The 24278-nt window shown below is 52.0% G+C and overlaps 2 protein-coding genes across 3 annotated transcripts; one reads left to right on the top strand and one right to left on the bottom strand.

Moving 5' to 3' along the window:
• The first annotated feature begins 1857 nt into the window (after positions 1-1857).
• On the top strand, positions 1858-22643 carry CARD19 (caspase recruitment domain family member 19). Of its 2 annotated transcripts, XM_021671901.2 has the most exons (6): positions 1858-2035; positions 17020-17162; positions 19754-19907; positions 21244-21303; positions 21585-21656; positions 22355-22643. In XM_021671901.2, exons 1-6 carry the CDS (start codon positions 2029-2031, stop codon positions 22468-22470), a joined length of 552 nt encoding a protein of 183 aa, XP_021527576.1. In that variant the 5' UTR covers positions 1858-2028; the 3' UTR covers positions 22471-22643. The 2 variants fall into 2 exon arrangements, with proteins under 2 accessions (XP_021527576.1, XP_021527577.1); XM_021671902.2 differs by lacking the exon at positions 21244-21303.
• LOC135268690 (spermatogenesis-associated protein 31A6-like) lies at positions 4172-8558 on the bottom strand. The gene is made up of 4 exons (XM_064361693.1): positions 8550-8558; positions 7442-7553; positions 6824-6884; positions 4172-6264 (listed from the first exon to the last, which is right to left on the bottom strand). Exons 1-4 carry the CDS (start codon positions 8556-8558, stop codon positions 4320-4322), a joined length of 2127 nt encoding a protein of 708 aa, XP_064217763.1. The 3' UTR covers positions 4172-4319.
• Positions 22644-24278: the final 1635 nt, after the last annotated feature.

Below are 24278 nucleotides of genomic sequence, written 5' to 3'. Positions count from 1 at the left end.
TTCCACTCAGTCCCCACCCTTATGGCTCTGAAATCACTCAGTGGCAAGAGTATGTGCAAAATAAACCCAGAAAGGTAAGTACTAGACACCGTAACAGTGTGATGGATGCAGAAGAATTGGGGTCAGGCCGCATCCCACTGGGACACAAAAGGCCCTCTGGGGAATCCCCCTCTGGGTCCCCCCAGGGAGCACCTGGAACCCAGAGCCAGCCTGGACTCACCCAGGCACACATGCAGATGAGAGGCCTGGAGGAATCCACAGGCTGGGCCACTGCCCTCCTGCACTGGGGCTGGCCCTGTCCATGGGCCTGAGGCAGGTTGGATCTGATGGCAGCCTGGCCTCTCGGAGAACCTGGGCAGGGGCTCACCTTCCGTGTTTGGGGACAAAGGTGGCTGCTGTGCAGTGACCATGACTGGGCCCCAAGAGTTTTGAGGTTACCAGGTGACAACTGCACCCATTCTCCAGATGCCTTGTATGCAGGCCCTGATGGCAGGTCATGGCACAGGGGAGAACTGAGGCACAGCGATAGACAGCACATGGACTGCAGGGACCACTGTGCGGTCCCAGAAGTGAACACTGCGTTGGGCACCCCCATTCCGGGTCAGGCTCCGGCATCTCAAATTAGAGCTGCTATGGAGGAACGGCCAACACAGGCAGAGAGGGAAACGGGAAGGGAAGCTGCTGCTGCTGGCTGGGAGGGCGCTGCTCTTCCTTCTCGCGTCTCCATTTCCTGGCTGGGGCCCAAAGCGTTCGCATTCTGTGGGGCTGGGGATTCTTGCGGTGGGCGCCAGAGCTGGAAAGGCCAGGCCTAGAGAAGAGGGAAAGCGAACGGGAAGGTGGGGAGTTTGCCAGAGGTCACTCATTTTACAGTCCAGGAAACTGAGGCTCAGGCAGGTTAAGTGATCTCCCCACTTAGGGTCACACTGCCAAGCTAGCCGTCTTCTTTTGAAGGTGGGGGACTGGGGTCCCCCAAGAAGGCGATGCCCACCCCCCGCGAGGTCACACCATTGAGTCCAACTTCTCCCCTGGACTTGGGAGAGCATCACTGGGCACTGCCTCCTTCGGCTGGTCCCTGTGGGGTACTGGACGCCCACCGGCCTTTTGCCCCGGGCCTAGCCCTGTACCACCAAGGGCCTGACTTCCTGCATGACCTTGGATCAGTCACGTCCCCTCTCAGAGTCTCGGTTTCCTAATCCCAGGGGTGCGGCGCGAGGCCGAGGGCGGGCGGAAGACGGAGTGGGCCACCACCCGTGCCACCTGGGTCCCGACTCCGCCACCCAGCGCGGCAGGGCCCGGAAGGGCGGGCCCAAGACGGATGAGGCCCCCGTCAGGAGCGGCCGGAGCCAGGGAGGCGCGCGGCCGCAGTAGCTGAGGCCGCGCCGAGGGCGGGACTTGAATGCGGGCAGGGCTCGAGTGAGGGGCGGGGCTTAAGGCCCCTGGTCAACGCCGGCGGGACCCGTGCCCACCGAGGGGAGGGACTCTGGGCCTCTCACCGAGTCTTAACCGACGCTGGGAGGGGCGGGAGTCCGGTGGCGCCCGCCCACGCCCGCAGCGGCAGGGTCGAGCAGGAAGGGGCGGGGCCCAGGGCTCCTGGAGGCGCGGAAGCCGAGGGAGGGGGCGGGGTTCGCGAGGGGGCGGGGCTCAGGACTCCTGGAGGCGCGGAAGCCGCCGCCGGAGGGGGCGGGGCTCGAGTGAGGGGTAGGGATCAAGAATCCTCGCAGCTGCCTAACCCAGGACGGCAAGGGGGCGGAACTCGAGTGAGGGGCGGAGTTTAGAGCCCTGGCGGCGCCGTGGAGGGCGCGGCCGGGGCGGGTTCTACCGGAAAGGGGCGGGGCTCAGTGTGGGGCGAGGTTTAGACTCCCCGAGGCTACACGGCAGAAGCCGGGGAACGGGCCTAGTGAAAAGGGGCGGGAGAGCACGGCCCGCGGGCGGCAGTCACTGGAACGAGTGGACCGGGCGGCTGACCGAGAGGCGGACGCACGGCGCAGCAGACATCTGGGGACTGCAGGCGGCGCCGTCTCCGTCGCCATGACAGGTGGGCGCGGGGCTGGCTGGGCGCAGGGGTGCGGACGCCCTGGATGGGTGGCCCGGCCCGAGGATCCGGCTGCTTTGCGAGTCGACTTGCAGGCCGCGCCTCGGCTGCGGGCCCGAGTGACCTTGGCCCGTCAGCTGCCGGTGGTGCGCGGGTGCACCCTCGAGAGGTGGTGGGTGTCCTGGGGCTTCTGCCCGGCGGGGCCGTGCCAGCCGAGGCGGTGCCCGGCACGATGGGCGGTGGCCAGGCGCGGGGCCGAAGAGGGCGGAAGCTACAGGGCAGCTCCGGGGTGGGGCTGCACGGCCAAGGTCTGGGTTCGGCCACTGCAAATCTGTGTTGGGAGGTGTCCCGCGGTGGGGAGTTTGGCCTGAAATAGCAGGCGATGATAGAAATGACACCAGGGAGCATTCACAACGGTCCTGCTGTGATTCTGGCCATGGAAACAACGCTCCATCCTTGCCACCACCCAAACGAGGTCGCGGGACTGGAGATGCGTTCCTCGGAGGCGTGTGGTTTCTGTGGGACTCTGTGCAGCCTCCCAGACTCCCTCGGGGGGCCACGACCCCCTTGCCCCTGTTTAGGCCTAAGGGAATCAGAACAGCAAGTGGACCCTCCAAAGTTGTTGTGCTCCACGCTGGTGGCCCCAGCCCAGCCATCCTCCCCAGGGCCTCTCTGGTCTGGGGACCTGCCCACCGTCCTCCTGATCTCAGACAAACAGGGTGACCCTGCTCTGTGGACTTTCCCCTGTTGGAGAAGCCCCATGAGGGTGATAAGCTGGTAAAGGACCCCATGGCAGCCCGGTCAGGGAATATGGGGGTTCCCAGAAGCCACATTTCATTCTCAATGTTCTGCTTCATGTAGCAGAATTGGCTCAGGGGGTCAGGGTGGCCCCAGAAGTCCCTAGTCCTCTCTCCTCCGTGCTTGCTCACTTGAGTCTCAGCCTAGGTCCTGCACACAAATAGGATCTCATGGGCTGGAAACCGATGACTTCCAGGACACTAGGCCAGGAGAGACCCCAGCTGCCACCTGTTCCCCTTTGTCCTCCCTTCTAACCCTTCTTATTTGTGACTACCATTTCTGAGCACTTACTGTGCACTGAACCCTATGTTGGGTGATTCTTGTCCAAAATGATCAGATGGGGACATGTGGAATATCTTGTCTGTGTACAGATGGGGAAACAAAGTCTTAAACTGTGCCCTGCCCAGGGTGAGATTCCCTAGCTCCCTTAGCGAGTTCATCAAAATGCGTGGGGCACAATTCAGGGCTGTGTTGGTCTCCAAGGAGGCCTGTCCCAGGGACTGGGTGTTGGCAGAGCCTGAGGCCTTGCTGTCCATTGAGGAGCCTTCCTGCACAAAGGGATCCTGTCCCTTGCTGTCCGTCAGAGAAGCCTTCTTGCACAAAGGGACCGTGGAGCTGGGAGAGCACATCAGGCAGGGGTTCCTGAAGGCTCTGACTGTCGGCTTCACCTTTTTGAGAGTGGGAACTGTGTATGCTTCCCACCTCCTGTGTCTACCCCCTGGGCCTGGAGACATTCCCTCACAACCCTTAGTTTTTGGGATGGGGAACCAAGGCCCATGGAGCACAGCTCTGGGAGGGTCATGTGGACAGCCCTGCGAGGCTGCAGACCTGTAATCCCAGGCTCACTGCCTCTGTGCACCAACTGGGGGCCTGCCTCGTGCCAGCCCTCTCTATGAGCAGCGCATGTGAGCCAGTGCCTGCAGAACATTGAGGCAGTGTCTGCGTGGGACAGGTGCTTGACAAGTTACCTCCTGGGCTGTGTCGGGGAGTGAGCAGTCTTAGTTGGGCTGAGCACTGGGACAAGGGGACTTCTAGAAGAAATTCAGGAGGGGAGGTTGATGCCCAAGTGTCTGGACTCCAACTGGTTCGGGGCCGGAGGAACTCAGGAAGGTTTCTTATAGGTAGGACAGCAAGCTGAACATGAATTAACCAGGTAGAAACCAAGGAATAGGTATTCTCAGCCCAGGGTGGGGGTTGCAGATGGAATGGTGTTAAGAAATTCATCTTCCCTTATTCACTTTGCCTTCTCACTAGTCTGGCTCTCTGTGTTGGGGGCAAATGCGTTTTTAGGTCTGTGGTCTGGGAGCTGGAGCCCACACCAAGCATGACACAAATAAAAGCCATTACCCTTTTATGGGGGAAAAAAGTGATATTTGTCTGGGTGCAAGAATGTGAGTGAAAAAAGAATTTGTGATTGATCAGATTAGATACCTTCCCAAAGACAACAGTGGTGTTTGTGGCTAAAGGCACTGGGTGTCTTCAGTCCGCCCTAAGGGGCACTGACTGGGGAGACAGCCTTCTTGGGGAGCAAGAGTTGGGGATGTCGCTGGCCCCATTGCTCATTGTTGCACTGGACACTTTTCAAGGGCTTTTGATCTCTGATATGCCTCTCCCTGTTGGGGTAACTCTGGCTCTTGAGAGTGGCTTGTCGACTGCTGGCTGCATAGCCCAGCATTCTGCTTTGTTCCGGGTGGAAGAGGTGCCTGTGGTTGCAGGGCAACCCACGGACTGGGGCTTGGAACTTCTGTTTGTGCTGATTTACCTTCGAGGCATGATGCCCACGGCAAAGTGTCATTTTTTCCTCCAGCATCTGTCCAGCTGCTGTCGTGAGCCCCTCAGCTTTAGCACAGCCGCTGTACACATGTGATATGTTTTTTACTATTTTCTGGCTGTGGGCAGTGACTGGTAGTGGCTTGCCTTTTTTCATTGGAAAGACCCACTGAAAAAATTCTTTGATTGTTTTTCTGGAGTTGCTTATTGAAGGAGGCTGTTTCTTAGATGGCAACAGCTGGAGGCCTTCATCCTGACGAGTTTCTTCTGTTTTTCTGACTGGGGTGAATTGGGGAGGCCTCAGTTTTTCAAGCCTTTCTTCACTTTTTTTTAAGTTGGGCTTCGTTGGGTTCTCACTCTTGTGAGTAGGGGTAAACCTGCGGCTCTGGTTCTTGCATGAGCCTTGACGTTTCGGGTTCTCGGGCTCGTTGCACCCCAGGTTCCTCCTTCTGGCTGCCATAAGGTCACGTAGCTCCTGGGAAGCCCGCATGTTGCCAGTAGGCATGCTCTGGAGACAGCCATGGGGCACTTGAGAAGCCAAACTCTCTGTAGCAAGGGTCCCTGGAGCCTCTAAACAACTCACATCCTTATGTGTGGCTTGGAGGTTTGCTAGCGTAGCGGTTCCCAAGGAGACTCTGGGTTGTGGCACTGCCTCCATGGTCTCTCCAGCCCTTGAAGATTGGGCTCCTAAGCGCCCGCTCTGCTGGCTTTGGTCAGATGCTTTGGTCAGTACCTGCTTTCTCACACCTGCTGGTGGTGACTCTCTCAGGAACACGGCTTTCTCAACTTTGAGGACCTTGATGGGTAGGCTCCACTTGTGTTTGGCCCAAAACCTCACAATGTGATGTCCCAGCACCTGTTGAGTGCACGGATTGAGGAAGGAAAGCTCCTGGGATGTGTTCACACTGGCTCTCCCACTTTTCAGGGGTGCTAGATTGTTGGTCTTCATGTGGGTGTTGGACACAGGAAAAGCCCGGTTGACAGCAAGCCAGGATCGACGCACACAAATGGGGATCAAACCCTCATTGATCTGGCCCAACTTCATGCCCACGTGGGATTTGAGGATGTTTTCTATACGATTTCTCTCTGTTCGTCTTAATAAATCACTTTCCGAGTCTCTCCTCAAGGGCATCTTCAGGTCTCTTTCTGACTCCTCAGAGGCTGCCCCCAGAGCCTTCCCTGGGAAGCTTTCCATACACCTGGCTAGATTTTGTGGGGTCTGCCCCAGAATTTGCCCCAGAGGTGTGCACGGATTCCTCTGTAGCTGGAACGTCACCTTCTGTATGTCCTTGCTGCTTTCGCCCGTGGACATGGAGGACTGCGAGGGTCTGAGTTTGCCCCTGGCCTGACTTGTCCCTGGCAATTTCTCCTGAGGCTGCATCAGATCCGGAGACTCTTGGGTCATTCCCAGATTGCTGCGGTGTTGAATGAGCCTTTCAATGTGTTGCTCCGGTTGCCTCTGGAGTTCAGGACTGAGTGGAAAGTTCTCAGGAACGATTGCTGTCAAGCTGTCCTGGGGAAGGTTAGGAGTGGAGGAACTAAAGACGTCCTGAGGTTTTTGGGACTGGGAGGCTCCATCAGGTGCTCTTTTGCACTCCTCACCTGGGGGGTCTGGACCAGAGAGCCGACCAAAGTCACCTTTGTTAGGATACGGCCCCAGGATGCTGCAGGAGACAGGAGGCACAAGCTGCAGCCAGGAGCAGGTAGGGCCATAGGACAGAGTGGGCACGTGGGCCCCGGCCCCTCCACCGCCCCACACCCACACTCCCCAATTCTCCTATGTCCCTCCACTGCCCCACACCCACACTCCCCAATTCTCCTATGCCCCTCCACTGCTCCACACCCAGACTCCCCAATTCTCCTCCTATGCCCCTCTACCGTCCCACACCCAGACTCCCCAATTCTCCTATGCCCCTCCACCGTCCCATACCCAGACTCCCCAATTCTCCTCCTATACCCCTACACCACCCCATATCCAGACTCCCCAATTCTCCTATACCCCTCCACCGTCCCACAGTCATACTCCCCAATTCTCCTCCTATGCCCCTCCACTGTGCTGCACCCAGACTCCCCAATTCTTCTCCTACCCCTTGCTCCAGGGTTTTACTCCCATCCTCTGTCCCCCTGGTCTCCCCATCCCAGGTCAGCTCCAGGCTGCCATAAGGCCCTGGGGTCGAATCCCAGCCCCGGTAGGAAGGATGCAGGAAAGGGGAAGTGCCTCACCGCTGCAGTTGTGAATACAAGTCCCGAGTCCCCTCCAGGCCTGTCAGGCGTTCTCTAGAAGCTGGAAATCAGGAGACCGGGTTAGGGCAATGAGGTAGGGGCCTGGGATCTCACAGGAGGCTGAGTGGATGTTTCTTTAGGGAAGACCATGGGGAGTCAGACCCTGGAAACCACATGTCTGTGTCCAAGGCCATGTGGCCTGGACGGTGATAGCGAGGCACAGAGGGCAAGGCTATGTTGTCCACAAAGGGCTTCCACACACAGATCCCCCACCCCCATAGTCCTCACAGCTGCCCTGTGGGGAGAAAGGACTGGGGTGGTCTCAAAGAGGAATCAGCCTTAGCAGAGTTGAACAGTTGTCCGTAGCCCCCTCACCCCGCTCCTGATTCAGACAGGCATTGGCCTCCTCTCCCTACACTGTGCCCTGCTGGGGAACACCCAGTCCTTGGCCCACCATGGTTTCATGCCAGCACGGAATCTGAGAGGGACCCGGGGTTCTGATTTCCTTCCTAGGAGCCCCCACCTCAGGCTTCTTCAATTGACTTCCTCAGACAGAGTTGCTTCTCTCCGGGGACAGATGAGATCAAATGAACTCTAGTGTGCCCGGCAGAGCCTTACCTTTCAGACTGTTGTTTTTCTTCCTGCCTTTGGGCCTCCTCCTCCGCTGATGTTGACACTGGGAGATAAGTTGACACTGGGACAGAAGTTCATCCAGGGAGAGAAGAAGATCCTGGGAGACAAGAAAGGGCGAGGGGCTGAGACCGGCTCTCGCTTTCTGGCCCCAGCCCAGCTGCAACGCGCAGCGCTCACGAACTGCACAGCTCTCTCGTCCTGCTCAGGGAGTGGTGTGCTTCCTCCCACTCATGTTTAAGTGGATGATAAACTGCTTTTCTTCTTAGAAAAACACAAAGAGGGGGCCAGGCGCCGTGGCTCACACCTGTAATCGAGCGTTTGGGGAAGCCAAGAAGGGTGGATCACCTGAGATCAGAAGTTTGAGACCAGCCTCGCCAGCATAGTGAAACCCTGTCTCTACTAAAAATAACAAAAAGCCTGGCGTGGTGGCGCGTGCCTGTAATCTCAGCTACTCCGGAGGCTGAGGCAGGAGAATTGCTTAAACCTGGGAGGCAGAGGCTGCAGTGAGCCCAGATCGCCATTGCACTCCAGCCAGGGCGACAAGAGTGAGACTTCATCTCAAAAAACAAACAAACAATAAAACCCACCACAGAGAGGGATTTACTATATGAGGAAATATATATATTATATATGTTTCATATATAAACTATAATATACATAATGTATAATATATAATATATAATGTAATGTAAGTAACGGTAAGGTACTACTCTACTTAACGAACACCCAGGCTCAGGCCCGCGGGCACACCTGAGCTGTCAGGTAGGATTCTGCTTCCCAGGAGATCAGAGGAGACTCCAGGCCCAGGTGGGAGGCCCTCGGAGGCTCAGCACAGCCCCCAGATCACCCCACACAGACTAGGCTGGGCCCCCAGCCACCTGCCCCAGGAAGGGGCTTATGAGCGCCCTCCCACAGAGACCTCCCCCATCTCCCGACTGGTCCTTGCCACTGAGTCCAGGGGTTTGGTTTTGCCCTGACGCCTCCTGTGCTCCCCCACAGATGGACTGAGAGCCTGGGATGGAAATCCCAGTCCCTACCAACCCCTGGCTGCTCTGCCTCTCCCTGGAAGGACCATGTTCTGGTCTCTCCTGACACTTCCCATTGCGGAAGTCTCTCCACTGGATTTGGAACAGCAGAGCTAATAACAGAATTGTGCTGTGTGGGTCCAGCCCGAGGGCTTCTTACCATTCTCTTGTCCTCAGGTGATGGTGAGGGTGGATCACAAAGGAAGTAAGAGCGGTAGGGGCGTAGTAATAGGAAAAAGAACACCACGCCAAATACCAGGGTGAGGAAGATATCCAACACCCATGGTGTGGAGCTGGGGGTGTTTCTCCATGATTCGCAAAGAAGTTTTAGAGGATACGGAATACTCTCCATTTGAATAGGTATGCTGCCTTCAGGCAACTGAGCTCTGGGCAGTCCCTTGGAGACTAGGGACTGGGGCCCAGGCCTGCATCACAGAGCTGGGGCCTTCACCTCACAAAGGGCCCCTGGTGGGGGAGGGGCAGTGAGAGGGGGAGGCACAGCCCCTCCCCACCCCACAAGCCTGGGATCCCTCCACCCTCCCACCTTCCAGATTCCTCCTTCCCACTAAGTTTTGTCAGTGACAGAACTCAGCCAATTTTCTGTTCTTTCTCCCTGGAACACAGATATTATCTGGTTCCTTTTATCTGTTGGAGATGGTTGTATGAAGTTATCTATTTTATAATCCTTGAAAATCTGAAGTTGACTCTGAAACTTTGACTATGTACCAGGGATTTTTATTCTCAGAATCTCATTCGTCCTCAACTCCAGCTTTCCCACACAATGTTTTTGTCTTATATCAATCCAGGGACAAAATGTAAATTTGTTTTACTCTAATTATTTAGTTTTGTAAATTTTGTATAGTAAGGTTTTTTAAAAAAATTATTTCCATTTCACTTTCAATCAAAGGGACCTACCCACATACAATTAACATAATTTTTTAAATTTTTTAAAATTCTATTTATGTATTTATTTTCTTTATAGTTCTGGGGTACATGTGCAGGGCAAGCAGTTTTCTTACACAGGTAAATGTGTACCATGGTAGTTTGCTGCATCTATCATCCCATCACCCTGGTATTAAACTCAGCATGCATTAGCCGTTTTTCCTGATGCTCTCCCTACCACCGGCCCTCCCCCAACAGGGGCCAGTGTGTGTTGTTCTCCTGCCTGTGTCCACACAGTCTCGTTGTTCAGCTCCCACTTAGAAGTGAGAACATGTAGTATTTGCTTTTCTGTCCCTGTGTTGTTTGCTGAGGATAGTGGCTTCCAGCTTCATCTATGTGTCTGAAAAAGACATGATCTGATTCATTTTCATGGCTGCATGGTATTCCATGGTGTATATATACCACATTTTCTTTATCCAGTCTACCATTGATGAGCATATATATTATATATTCATGCATTAGCTAGAATATATTAATCAGCTGTAATATATATTATATATTATATATATAATATAATATATGTAATATATAATATAATATATGTAATTATATATTTTATATATAACATAATTATATATATAATTATATATATGTATAATATAATGGTATAAATACCATTATACACAGTAATGGGATTGCTGGGTCAAATGGTATTTCTGGTTCTAAATCTTTGAGGAATTGCCACACTGTCTTTCACAGTGCTGAACTAATTTACATTCCCACCAATAGTGTAAAAGCATTCCTGTTTCTCCAGAACCATCCCAAAATGCTGGGATGACAGGCGTGGGCAACCGCACATGGTAGAGGTCCTGCTTTTAGTTGTCTAGGGTATATACCTGGAAGTAGAATTTCTGGATCACACAATAATTCTATGTTTACATTTTTGAGGAACTGCCATACTGTTTTTTTCCACAATGACTGCACTATTTTACATTTTCACCAGTAATGCCCAAGAATTTGAATTTCTTCATATCCTTACCAACACTTGTTATATTAATATATAGCTATCCTAATGAGTATAAAGTGATATCTCATTGTGGTTTGAGTTTGCATTTCCTTAATGACTAATGATGAGCTTTTTTTTTTTGAGATGGAATCTCGCTCTGTCTCCCAGGCTGGAGTTCAGTGGCACAATCTCGGCTCACTGCAACCTCCGCCTCCCAGGTTCAAGCAATTCTCCTGTCCAGCCTTCCAAGTAGCTGGGATTACAGGCACACACCACCACGCCCGGCTAATTTTTGTATTTTTAGTAGAGACAGAGTTTCTCCATGTTGGCCAGGCTGGTCTTGAACCCTTGACCTCAGGTAATCCACCCACGTCAGCCTCCCAAAGTGCTGGGATTGTAGGTGTGATGAGCATTTTTTTCAGGTTCTTATTGGCCAGTTGTATATTTTCTTTAGAGAAATGTCTATTCAAGTTATTTCCCTGTTTTTGAATTTCATTCTTTGTGTCTTTTGCTGTTCAGTTGTAGGAGTTCTTTATGGAGTATGAATACTAATCCCTTATGATATATATGCTTTGCAGATATTTCTCCTATTTATGTGAACTGTTTTTTCACTTTCTTTTTTCCCACTCCTTTAATTAAAAATAGGGTTTAACTCTAGACTCTCTTATTCTATGCCAGTGACCCATATGTCTTTCTTTATGATAATACCACATTGTTTTCATTATTGTAGCTTTTTACACTAATTTTGGAAAGCAGGAAATATGAGTCTTCTGACCCTGTTTTGTTGGTGGTGGTGGTGATGGTGGTGGTGTTTTATTTTGTTTTGCTTTGCTTTTTTAAGATTTTTGTTGTTGTTGGCTATACAGGTATCTTGAAATTCTATAAGAGTTGGGTTTTTGCAAAAAACTTGAGGTTTTGCAAAAAACACTTGAGGTTTTGATAGGGATTGCTTTGAATCTGTAGATTGCTTTGGGTAGTGCTTGCAGCAGTGTTTTGTGGTTTTCAGTGTACAAGATTTTCATCTTCTTGATTAAATTTTCTCCTAAGTATTTTATTCTTTTCAATGCCATTGTAAATTGAGTAGTTTTCCTAGTTTTTGGATTGTTCATTGTTAGTATGTAGAGATGAAATAATTTTGTGTGTTGATTTTATATCTTGCAACCTTGCTGCATGATTTTAATTAGCTCTAACTTTAAAGAAAAAGATTTTGGCCATGCGCAGTGGCTCACGCCTGTAATCTCAGCACTTTGGGAGGCCGAAGCGGGTGGATCACGAGGTCAAGAGATTGAGACCCTCCAGGCCAACATGGTGAAACCCCATCTTTACTAAAAAATATAAAAAATTAGCTGGGCATGATGGCGTGCCATTGTAGTTCCAGCTACTCAGGAGGCTGAGGCAGGAGAATTGCTTGAATCCAGGAGGTGGAGGTTGCAGTGAGCCGAGGTCGCGCCACTGCACGCCAGCCTGGCACCTGGTGACAGAGTGAGACTGTCTCAAAAAAAAAAAAGATTTTAGGGTTTTCTCTGTATAAAATCACGTCATCTGTGAACAGAAAATATTTTACTTTTTCCTATACAATTTGGATGCCTTTTATTTTCTTTTCCTTTTCTTGCCTAATTGCTCTGGTTAGAACTTCCAATACTAGGTTGAACAGAAGTGGTGAAAGCAGACATCTTCATTTTCTTCCTGATCTTAAAGAAAAAGCTTTCAGTCTTTCATCATTAAGGTATGATGTGAGCTGTGGGCTTTTCATATAAAAATATCCTTCAACAGCCTGGGCGAGGTGGCTCACCTGTAATCCCAGCACTTTGATCCCAGCACTTTGGGAGGCTGAGGCAGATGGATCACAAGGTTGACAGATGGAGACAATCCTGGCCAACATGGTGAAACCCCATCTCTACTAAAAATACAAAAATTAGCTGGGCGTGGTGGCACATGCCTGTAATCCCAGCTACTCGGGAGGCTGAGGTGGAAAAATCGCTTAAACCCAGGAGGTGGAGGTTGCAGTGAGCCGAGGTTGTACCACTGCGCTCCAGCCTGGTGACAGAGCAAGACCCCATCTCAAAAAAAAAAAAAAAATCTGAGGATATTCAAATCCCTTATATAAAACGGTATAATATTTGCACCTACACACATTCTCCCATATATTTTACATCATCTCTAGCTTACTTATAATGCCTAACACAATGTAAATGCTATGTAAATAAGTGTTTTACTGTATTTTTAAAACTTTTATTTTTTGTTGTATTGTTATTTGTTATTGCTTTTTCCCAAATGTTTTATATCTGTTGTTGATTTAATCGCTGGATATGGAACCTGCAGAGACAGAGTGCCAACTCTATGGCCTTTATCATGTTGAGGAAGTTTCCTTCTGTCTTAGTCCCTTTTGTGCTGCTAGAACAGAACACTTGAAACTGGGGAATTTATAATGAGCACAAATTTTTAGGCTCATGCTTCTAGAGGTTTGGCAATCCAAGCTGTCATCTGTTGAGGGCCTTCTTGCTGTGTTATCCCATGGTGGAAGGCAGAAGGGCTAGAGAGAATAATAGGGAGCAAGAGAGGAAGAAACAGAAATGAAGCTTCAAGCCCTTTTATGATTGGCATTAATCTATTCATGATGGTAGAACCCTCATGACCTACACACCTCTCATTGGGCATTATCTCTCAGTACTGTTACACTGGGGATTAAGTTTCCAATACATGCTTTTTGACACATTCAAACCATAGCATCTTCTAGACCTAATTAATTGAATGTTTATATCAAGAAAGGATTTTGACATTTATCAAATGCTTTTTCTGCATCAACTGAAATGGCTATGTAATTTTTTTCTTTCATCTTATTAATGCAGTATATTTCCTTGATAGATTTTTTTCATTTTTACATGTTGAACCATTCTTGTATTCCAGGAATAAATCAATCTATCATTCTTTTAATATGCTGCTGAATTTGATTTGCTAGTATTTTGCTGACTTTTCCATCAATATGCATAAGGAGTATTGGTCTGTAGTGTTCTTTTCCATTTTTCTCTTTTTGCAGAGACAAGGTCTTGCTGTATTGCCCAAGTGATCTTGAATTCCTGGCCTCAAGTGACTCTCTTGCCTGTCTCCCAAAGTGGTTTTCTTTTCTTAAAGCGTCTTTGTCTGACTTTGGAATCAGTGTAAAGCTGACCTCATAGAATTAGTTATGGAGTGTTCCCTCTTCTTCAGTTTTTTTGGAAAAGTTTGAGGAGGATTGGTATTAGTTCTTCCTTAAATGTATGGTAGAATTAACCAACAAAGCTTTCTGGTCCTGAGCTTTTCTTTCTTGGGACATTTTTAATTAATGATTTAATCTTCTTACTAGTTATTGGTCAGGTTTTTTTTCTTTCTTTGTGATTTATTTTTGGTAGATTGTGTTTTGGGAATGTTTTCATTTCATTTATCCAATGTGTTGGTATACAGATGTTCATAGTATACTCTTATATTCCTTTTTATTTCTGTAAAGTTCATGGTAATATCCTCACTTTCAGTCCTGATAATAGTAATTTGAGTCTTGTTTTTGTCAGTCTAGCTAGTTTCATCATTTTTATTGATCTTATCAGAGAAGCAACTTTGGTTTTCTTGATTTTTCTCCACAGTTTTTTGATTCTCTATTTCATTTGTCTTCACCCTAATCTTTATTATTTCCTTCCTTTTGCGAGCTTTGGGTTTAGTTTGCTCTTCAATCTCTCTGGTCTTTACTCTTTCCTTTTCTCATTCCTTAAGGTGTAATGTTAGGTTACTGATTTATGATTTTTTAAAATATATGCATTTGCAACTATAATTTGCCCTCTCAGCATTGCTTTTGCTGCATCCCTTAGGTTTTGGTGTGGTATAGGGTGTGTGTGTGTGTGTGTGTGTCTGTGTGTGTGCGCGTCTGTGTGTGTGGTTTTCTCATGTGATTTCCTAATTTCCCTCACGAATTCTTTTTTGATCCATTGGTTGTTTGTTTGAGACAGAGTCTCACTCTGTCATCCAGGCTGAAGTGCAGTGGTGCAATTTCAGCTCACTACAACCTCCACTTCCCAGGTTGAAGCAATTCTTGTGCCTCAGCCTCCCAGGTAGCTGGGATTACTGGTGTGCATCACCATGCACAGCTAATTTTTGTATTTTTAATAGAGATGGGGTTTTGCCATGTTGGCCAGGCTGGTCCCAAACTCCTGGCCTTAAGTGATCTGACTGCCTCAACTTCCCAAAGTGCTGGGATTACAGGTGTGAGCCACCACGCCTCGCCTCATTGGCTATTTAATTTTATCATATTTGTGAGTTTTTCAGTTTTCTTTTATTGATGTATAGCTTCATTCTCTGTGATCAGAAAATATTTTTGTATGATTTTAACCTTTTTAAATATATTAAAACTTATTTTGTGGCCAGGCGTGGTGACTCACACCTGTAATCCCAGCACTTTGGGAGGTCGAGGTGGGTGGATCGTGAGGTCCAGAGATCGAGACCATCCTGGCCAACATGGTAAAACCCTGTCTCTACTAAAAATACCAAAAAATTAGCTGTGCGAGGGGGCACACCCCTGTAGTCTCAGCTACTTGGGAGGCTGAGGCAGGAGAATCGCTTGAACCCTGGAGATGGAGATTGCAGTAAGCTGAGATCGCAGCACTGCACTATAGCCTGGGCAACAGTGTGAGACTCTGTCTTAAAAATAAATAAATAAATAAAACTTATTTTGTGGCCACAAACTTGTTTTGTGGTCTATCTAGGGGAATGTTTCGTGTGCACTTGAGAAAAATGTCTATTTTATATTATTGGATAGAGTGTTCTGTATATGTCTACCAGGTATAATTGGCTTATGGTGTTGTTGGAGTCCTCTCTTCCCTCATTTATCTTCTGTCTGGTGGTTCTATCTCTTATTGTAAGTGGTGTTTTGAAGTCTCCAAATATTACAGAGATACCTATTTCTCCCTTCAATTCTGCCAGCGTTTGCTTCATATATTTTGAAGCTCTGATATTTGGTGCATATATGTTTATAACTGTTAACATATTTTTGATGGATTTATCCTTTTATTAATACATAATATACTTTTTAATCTCTTGTAACAGTTTTTACTTATAGTCTATTTTGTCTGATGTTAGTATAGCTACCTCAGCTCTCTTTTGATTACTATTTGTATAGGATTTTTTTTTACATCCTTTCATTTTCAACCTCTTTGTGTCTTTAGATCTAAAGTGAGTCTTTTGTAGACAGCATATAGTTGTATCATGTTTGAAAAATCCATTCTGTCAATCTATGCCTTTTGATAGGAATGTTTGACTGGGCACAGTGGCTCACACCTGTAATCCCAGCACTTTGGAAGGCTGAGGCAGGCAGATCACCTGAGGTCAAGAGTTTGACACCAGCCTGGCCAACATGGTGAAACCCTGTCTCTACTGAAAAAATTACAAAACTAGCCAGGCATGGTGGCACATGCCTGTAATCCCAAGGAGAATTGCTTGAACCCAGGAAGAAGAGGTTGCAGTGAGCCGAGATCCGGCCGTTGCACTCTAGCCTGGGCAACAGAGCAAGACTCCATCAAAAAAAAAAGAAAGAAAGAAAGTTTAACCTATTTACATTTGAAGTAATTGCTGATAAGGAATGCATTACTACTACCATTTTGCTATTTTTTTCCTGTATGTCTTGTAGCTTTTTTGACCCTCATTTATTCTATTACTGCTTTCTTTTGTGTTTTGTTGATTTTTTTACAGTAACACATTTAGATTCCCTTCTCATTTTCTTTTGTGTTATATTCTATAAATATTTTATTTGTGTTTGCCCCTCTGTCCGTGGGGAAACAGGACAAGCTGCCACAAGTATGTTCAGTCCCCGCAGGCATCCTGTGCCCCATCCTGTCCATGCCCTCCCATCGTCACTCCACCGCTCAGCCTTAAAGATCTGTCATTCTAAGAAACATTCTTAATGGAAAAGAATGGTACAATGATGTTTAATGGTGATTCTGGGGGGAAAAAAAGGCAAATGAAAAGCATTTCTAACTCTGGGAGAACTCACTGGTTTACTGTTGGTAGAAGCTTCTTAGTGCCTTAAAGACACATTATGTCCCATGGTGATGCCAGCACGGGCCACCCTGAGCCCTGTGTCCCTGTATCTGTGCCACTGTGAAGATCTGCAGAGCCCACATCTGGGCATTCTCAATTTTGAACTCCGGAGCTCAAGTGATCCACCCACCTCAGACTCCCAAAATGCTGGGATTACAAGCGTGAGCCGTCGCGCCTGGTCTGAGCCACTGTGCCTGGCCCTGGGCATTCTGAGCCACCTGTGTCACCTGTGCCTTCCTCAGACATCAGCTGTTTCCTGATGGCCCTGCAGTAGCCCTTGAAAAGTGGATTCTTAGCCCCTCTGTTTGTTTTCTGTGATAAGCTCTGTGAAAGTGGGTTTCCACCACAACCCCTCACTTCGACCTTCTGACGAGGCAGGTTGGCAAGAGGCAGGTTGGCAGGCCAGGGGCAGCTCTCAGATGTGCAATGCACACCACACAGGCTGGGATGGCTGTGACCCTGCACGTGCACCGTCCTGGTGGGCACCCTCCTCAGGGGTGATGCCCTCCTGTGGTTAGTGTCAGCATGAGGCTGCTGTCTCTGGTCCCCTTGGGCTGTGCTGGCTCATGCACCTGTGCTATCTGTTTTAGATCAGACCTACTGCGACCGCCTGGTGCAGGACACGCCTTTCCTGACAAGCCACGGGCGCTTAAGTGAGCAGCAGGTGGACAGGATCATCCTCCAGCTGAACCGCTACTACCCACAGATCCTTACCAACAAGGAGGCGGAAAAGGTGCTGAGGAGGTGAGGGGGGTGCCCGAGACACTGCTCAGTTTCCCTTCCTTTCTGGGCTGGGAGAAGCTGGTGACCGGCCCTGGGTCATTCTCTCACAGGATGACACACTAGGTATGTCAGGATTCAGAGGTGACACATCTGGACCTGGCTATTAAGGCTGTCTGAGCTACAAACTGGCCCTTTGGGGTGAGCCCAAATGAGCCCAGAACATCATCAGGTCTCTGTGCCTCGGTTTCTTCATATGTAATTGGGCTTGCTGTCCCCTTCCCCAGTTGTTGGGAGGGTTACAGGGGGTAACACGTGACGACACATGAAGCACATGACAGTATAAGACGTGGTAGGTGGGGGAGACGGGAAAGGGGATGAGAGGGAGGGCTGAGAAGGGAGGGGCAGAGGGAGAGCTGAAGTGGGATGGGGACTAGAGGTTGGGCCTGGCCCACCCCAGTGCCACAGGGCTTTGCACTCTGCATCTTCCGAAGGTTCAAAGTGGGCAAACATTTGCTTCCTTTTCTCTAATTTCTATGTTGCTGTATGAGGCTGGAAAGCCCAGCATGTCACAGGTAGGCAGCCGAGCTTCTAGGCAAGCAGATGCTGACCCACAGCCGCACCTCACTCTGCCCCTCTCAGCAGTGCTGAGCGGGTTGGTCCCCCAGGAGCCCCAGCTTCCCCATGGTGGAGTGGACACCTTGAGCCCTGGGCTGGCAGGTGTGGTGAGGACTGGCCGAGCTGAGCCAAGTAAATGCCTGCCCAAGAGCCCTCGTCCCTAGACAGCCCTACAGCCCTGTGGGCAGTCACACTCATCACCCCATCTCACAGAGGTGGTCCCAAGGCCCAAGAGGCAGCCACTTGCCCAGGTCACTCATCTCAGGAGTGTCAGGTTACATCCTGAGTTCATCCTATTACTTGGGAAGGTGCCCAGGGCCAGCAGCTGTCACTCTGTCACATGGCCCTGGCCTCTCAGAGCTGCAGAGCTGGGCACACCAGGGTGGCTCTGCTGGAGATGGCATTTAAGATGCAATTCCTGGGCTCTGTCCTGGGAGGTCTGTTCTGCCCAGTGGCCCTGAGGGGACACTGGATGAGAGTTGGGTACCCCCTGCCGGCCCCACCCACGTCTGTGGCTCTGGTGCCCCCGCTGAGCCACCTGTTCCTTGACAGCCATCACCAAGACCAGAGGGATAGGCTGTGGGTGCCAGAGACTGCTAGGCCTTTGGGGTACAGGTCCTGCCAGCCTCTTTCTCCTCTGAGTGACTCCAATTGAGTCCCTTCTCCTCTTGGAGCTGTCATTTCCTCACGTAGCAAGGGGTCATGATGCCATGTGCAGGGCTGTCCTGAGGGTTGGGGCATCTCCTGGAACAGTGAGGTTGGCCCACAAGAGAACAGGAGTCAACACAGGCCCTGCTCCCGGCTCAGCTGCTGCTTCTGCTATGAAGGTGGTACGGTCATTTTGCAAGTTAGGTGCTCAAATCCATCTCTTATTATTGTAATTGAAGTCTAATACATGTTCACTTTTTAAAAGTTTAGAAAGTTTCAGATGTTTATACAAGGAAAAGCACATGTTTCTTCCTCCCAGGCACCGTAGCTCCTGTCACCCAAGTGTCTGTCATTTCCATACTGCCAGGGAATGGCAACTCCGGTTCCCTGTGCCCGTGTAGAATGGTATGTTGCCACCAGGTGGCAGCACCAGGCCACAGACTCCTGGTCCTGCAGGTCAAGTCCCAGTGTGGTCTGTCCACTGACCTTGAGAACTACACATTTCTCTGTCAGACGCATCAAAAGAGCCACTACTTTTGTCAACCTTTTTTTTTTCTTTCTGCTTTTTGTTTTGAGATAGAGTCTCTGTGGCCCAGGCTGGAGTGCAGTGGTGTGATCTCGGCTCAAAGCAACTTCCGCCTCCTGGTTTCAAGTGATCCTCTGGCCTCAGCCTCCCAAGTAGCTGGGATTACAAACATGTACCACCATGCCTGGCTCATTTTTGATACTTTTAGTAGAGACAGGGTTTCACTATGTTGGCCTGGCTGGTGTCAAACTCCCGGCCTGGAACTCCTGATCCGCCTGCCTCGGCCTCCCAGAGTGCCGGGATTATAGGCATGAGCCATATAATGAGCTTCAACTTATTTTTTAAATACTTGAATCACATTCCTCTAGACTGAAAAATAACAGAAGTCAGCACTTATGCCATCACTTCATTGATTCCCTGCCATAGCCTACCATGCGGATTCATTATCCCCTTTTTACAAATGAAGAAACCAAGTCTCAGAGGGGTGGAGTAGCTGGCTAAAGTCACACAGGAAGCCACACTAAGTCCCAACACTTGGAATGATGTCACTGGCCCTGTGCTTTCCTTGTGACTGCTCCCAGCCTCAGTTTCCCAACCTCCCGCCCCACAGGGAGTATAAGGAGTGATGCCTGCAACAGAGGCAGTGCCAGGCACTGTGGTGTGTGGGTAGCGGGCAGGGTGTCACAGGGTCTAGCAGGTATCCTGACACCCGATGGGGAAGCTGAGGCTGGGGGCCTGAGCCTGGCATTCTGCCCTGCCCCACAGCCAGCCCCTCTGGCCTGATCTTCCCTGGCACCCCCTTGTACCCTCAGTTCCGGAACCCCAAGGCGTCCTTGCGTGTGCGGCTCTGTGACCTCCTGAGCCACCTGCAGCGGAGTGGCGAGCGGGACTGCCAGGAGTTCTACCGAGCCCTGTACATCCACGCCCAGCCCCTGCACAGCCGCCTGCCCAGCCGCCATGCTCTGCGTAAGTGTCATGTCCCCAGCCACGCATGCTTGGTGCTGGCCCAGGGAGAGCACCCCAGCCTGCTGTTGATGGCATGGATGTCCTCCGGGCCACCCAAGTCTGCTGCAGCCCAGGCCTGGCATCCCCTCTCACCCAGCCCCTCCCTAGAGGCCACCCTACGGCCCTGAGGGGAGAGTGTGGCAGGCTCAGGCAGTGCAGACGTCGGTCTCTGTCTCCCACTCCCTCTCCTCCATCTCTCTCATGGCAGTCTCCACGCAGAAGGGGGCATCCTGTACGTCTACTCTTGCTCTTCCTTTTCTAGCCTCATTCCAGGGGGATCCCTTCATATCTGTCTGGGTAGCAGCCTTGTTCCCACAGCTGCATGGCGCTCCTAGGCGGTCCCAGCTGGAATTACCCAACCCCATGATAGGCCCTTTCATTGCAGCGATCTGCACACATGTGGGTGTTTCCACAGGGCATTGTTGGGCACAGGTGGCTGGTCCCAAGCACACGCATTTCGGTTTTGAGGCTCCTGTCCCCAGGTGGCTTGCGGTCAGGCCCCGGGAGTCATGTGGATGCCAGTAGCCCGGGCCCTCAGAACTGCTAAGACCTGGGGGACACATCAAGGCAAAGATGGCAGCTTGGATCTGATGCCTCCATGCTCAGAGCCCCCGGAGGAGGGGTTGCTGCCCCTCGACACTCAGACAATAGGACAGAGACCAGAGGGACTGGATGGGGCTGGCTCGTCCTAGGCTACTGGACTGGGGTCTTTGACCCCCTGGAGGCCTCCCCAGGCCCCACAGGACACAGTGCAGATGGTGGGCAGGGAGAGCTCAAGGGCAGGCCCAGCCCTGAAGGTGGGACTGGCTCTCCCTCCCCAGCCACGAGTATGCCGCAGGGGGCTTTCAGAACCAGGCAGGCCAAGCTTTGGCCCTGCTGGAGGTAGAGCACCTTCTGTGGCTCCCAGGTGCCTAAAGGTCTCCAGCTCGTCACAGGCTGGAGAGCTTCCTGGGGAGGTGCAGAAAGCTCCCAGCCAACTGCACCCAGTGAGGCAGCCACCATGCCGACAGCAGCCATGCTGTCCGCAGCGATGTTCGTGCTGCGTTCGGTGCCTGTGGCCACCAGGATACAATGGCCCTCCGATGCCCATGGCCCTTGAAGTCACAAGAACTGGACCAGAGGAGAGGACCCAGACTGTGCATAGTTCCTGAGGAGGGCTGGCCTCATGTCCCACGGTCTGGTCCGGCCTGGCAGCCCCGGGAGGCGGCGACGGCCCTGGGCTTCCTGCGGGGTGACCGGCTTGCTCTCTGGCCCTGCCCATTGACTGACTAACCGTGCTCTGTGGTTTTGTTTCCAGAGAACTCAGATTGCACAGAGCTAGACTCGGGCAGCCAGAGCGGCGAGCTGAGTGACAGGGGTAACACCTCCCTGCTGCCCCTCCCTCTCTCTCCCTCTCTCTCCCTCTTTCTCCCTCTCTCTTTACCCTCCCCAGGGCTCCGTCTCTGCCTCAGGGGCTTCTCCACCCCAAGTCCGGCTCCATTCCTGGCCTTCTGTTGGTGACAGACCCCCTACAGTGCTCGCTTGGGGGCTCTTCCGGCAGCACCTCAGCCTGGCACCCCCACTCCCCTGCACAGCCCGGGTCTCAGGACCCCACCTCTGAGGCCCAGGGGAGCCCTGTTCACAGTGGTTTCTCTCCAGGACCCATGAGCTTCCTGGCTGGCCTGGGCCTTGCCGTGGGACTGGCCCTGTTCCTGTACTGCTATCCGCCAGGTGGGTGCAGGCGGACCCTCACGGTCCGGGCTTGCTTCCCCTCTGCCACCAAGCTAGGGCCCCAGACCCTGCCCAATTCAGGACCCCTTGGCCTCTCTGTACCTCAGTGTCCGCACTTGTGCAGTGGGATAGTGTCACCTGGCAGGGCTCATGAGAAATGGGATGTGAGGAGGCCCCCAGTGTCCGCTGCCCCTGCCACCCTTGGGAACCAGAGAATGATGACCCCTAGTGGGAGGAGGGTGCAGCCAGGACTCCAGGTGTTAGAAAGCCCTGCCACATCTGTGACTTTGGCCATACCTCTGACCTTGAGCCATGTGGGGCCCTTGAGCAGGTCACGTGCCCCAGGGCCTTGGGTCTCCACCAGCCACAGGCCTGATGCAAGGAGCCTGCCAGGCCCCTCTGCTGTCACGTGGCCTGGCCTGGCCTGTCTCCCCTTTTCTGTGATGCCTGAGTTTGTTGTGCTGGGAGGCCTACTGGGTGCAGGGACACAGGCACACACAGCAGGACCCAAAGGCCCGTGGGGCACTCGGGTGGGGGCTGGGGGCTCTGGAATCTGCCCAATTCTTGTCTTTTCAACTCAAGCCGAGACCATGCCCGGGAGGGGCACCGTGCCCCAGTGCCCCCCCATGGGAGGGATGGAAACAGAATTCACCTGTGGGACTGGCTCCCGAGCTTTTGCCTCCCCATTTGTCTTCTAGACCCCAAGGGCCTGCCAGGGACCCGGCGCGTCCTCGGCTTCTCGCCTGTCATCATCGACAGACATGTCAGCCGCTACCTGCTGGCCTTCCTGGCAGATGACCTGGGGGGGCTCTGACAGACCCCAGACCCAGGGCCTCCCCTGCCACTCAACCAAAGAGTCCTCCAGCCGGCCCAACAAGGGCTGCTGCTGCTTTTTCTAAATGCTTATTTTTCATTATTTATAATTTGTGTAAGAAACGCATCTTCACCTTACAAGGTGCTGGCCCATATTAAATATTCAAGTTGTCAGCCTGCCTCGTTCCTCAACCTCAGGAGGGTTTCAGAGATTATTGCAACTATGGCTGCTCCCGCTGGGGCTGGGTCCTGGTGTTCCCAGCATCCCCAGCTGCTGGCACAGATGTCAGACAGGACGCCCTCCACATGGGCTCACCTGCCTCAGATATAAGCCCCCAGGCACCGCCCCCATACCTCAGATGTCCCTGACACACACACTGCCCCCACCTCAGATAAGCCCCCAGGCACTGCCCACCACCTCAGATGTCCCCCCAACACTGCTCCCCACCTCAGATGTCCACTACACTGTCCCCTCCCACGACAGACGCCCCCTCCCATACACAGTCCCCTCCCACCTTAGATATCCCTACACAGTCCCCTCTCACCTCAGATGCCCCCACACACTGTCCCCTCCCATCTCAGATATCCCCACACTGTCCCCTCCCATCTCAGATATCCCCACACACTGTCCCCTCCCACCTCAGATGCCCCCACACACACACTGTCCCCTCCTCCCACCTTGTGTGACACACACACACACACACACACACACTCTCACACACTCTTCGGCCGCTGAGCCCGGGCAGAGACCTGATCTCTGCCTTGTCCGCTCTTCCCGGAAGCCTTTTTGTGGGGAAACAACAGTATTTCTCAACCCACAGAATCATCATGAGTTTGCGTTTTCCAGGGGGTTTCTGGAGACACCCAGGCTTTGCCTCAGAAGGAGGAGGTAGAGGGGCAAAGCCACTGGAGGGGCAAGGGGATGGGTGCGGCTCCCGGAGGGGCCCTGCTCAGTCACAGGGTCACTGCACAGGACCGTGGGAACCAGGCTGCTGGTGGATATGGACTCCAGGCCATGACCCCTGATTACCCTGTGGCCCTGCTGCTTGGGTCATCACAGTGCCTGCCCCTTCAGGGAACTGAGGGCCTGGGGCAAGGAAAGCCAGGGCCTTGGAGCCCTCCCATCTGCTGGGCTGCCACATGCCCATGGTGGGGGGACAGCTGGGGGACAGCCCTGGCTGCCCTCTCCCTCCTCCACTCTGAGCCGTGGGCCCAGGGCATGTGCTCCAGCCTCAGCCCATCTGCCCACCTGTGAAATGGGAGCCCTGCCCGGGACTCCTCCTTCAGCCTGGGCTCTGCCTCAGCCCCCTCCCCAGCAGAAATACTGTTAGGAATTTACCACCTGGTTCCAGCTGCAAAGAACTGTCACACACTTAGTGAAGGTGACAAATGTCTGGGTCAAGGGTATAGACAGGCGTGACTTGCCCCTGGAGGGTAAAGGAGGGGTCTCCAGGGACATTAACATTCTATTACTGCGACAGCTGAAGGCAGGGAACCTCCTAGGCAGCAGGACGCAGGCGGTGTGCGGCTGGGCGGGTCCTAGGTGGCCCTGCCTGAGGCTCTGGAGGACACACGCACCTCCTCAGGGCTGCCTGACATGCCCTGAGGCCCTGACGCCCCAGGCCCCTGGGCAGGATGTCATTCCTCAGTGAGGGGCCGCCTGGCCCTGGGACTGCTACCTTGCCTGTCCATCTGTGCGCACCACCACCCTGCCCCACACTCAGCCACCCGCAGCCCCATCTCTGACCAACTGGACTTAAGCCTGGGCTGAGTCTGTGACATCCCCAACCTCCAGCCTGGTGGGTGCTC

The sequence above is a fragment of the Aotus nancymaae genome, unplaced genomic scaffold (assembly GCF_030222135.1).
Source record: "Aotus nancymaae isolate 86718 unplaced genomic scaffold, 86718_ANA_hifiasm-v0.15.2.pri h1tg000041l, whole genome shotgun sequence".
NCBI classification, from domain to species: Eukaryota; Metazoa; Chordata; class Mammalia; order Primates; family Aotidae; genus Aotus; species Aotus nancymaae.
The sequence above is the reverse complement of the archived record's forward strand: the minus strand, read 5'-3'. Positions and strand labels throughout refer to the sequence as shown.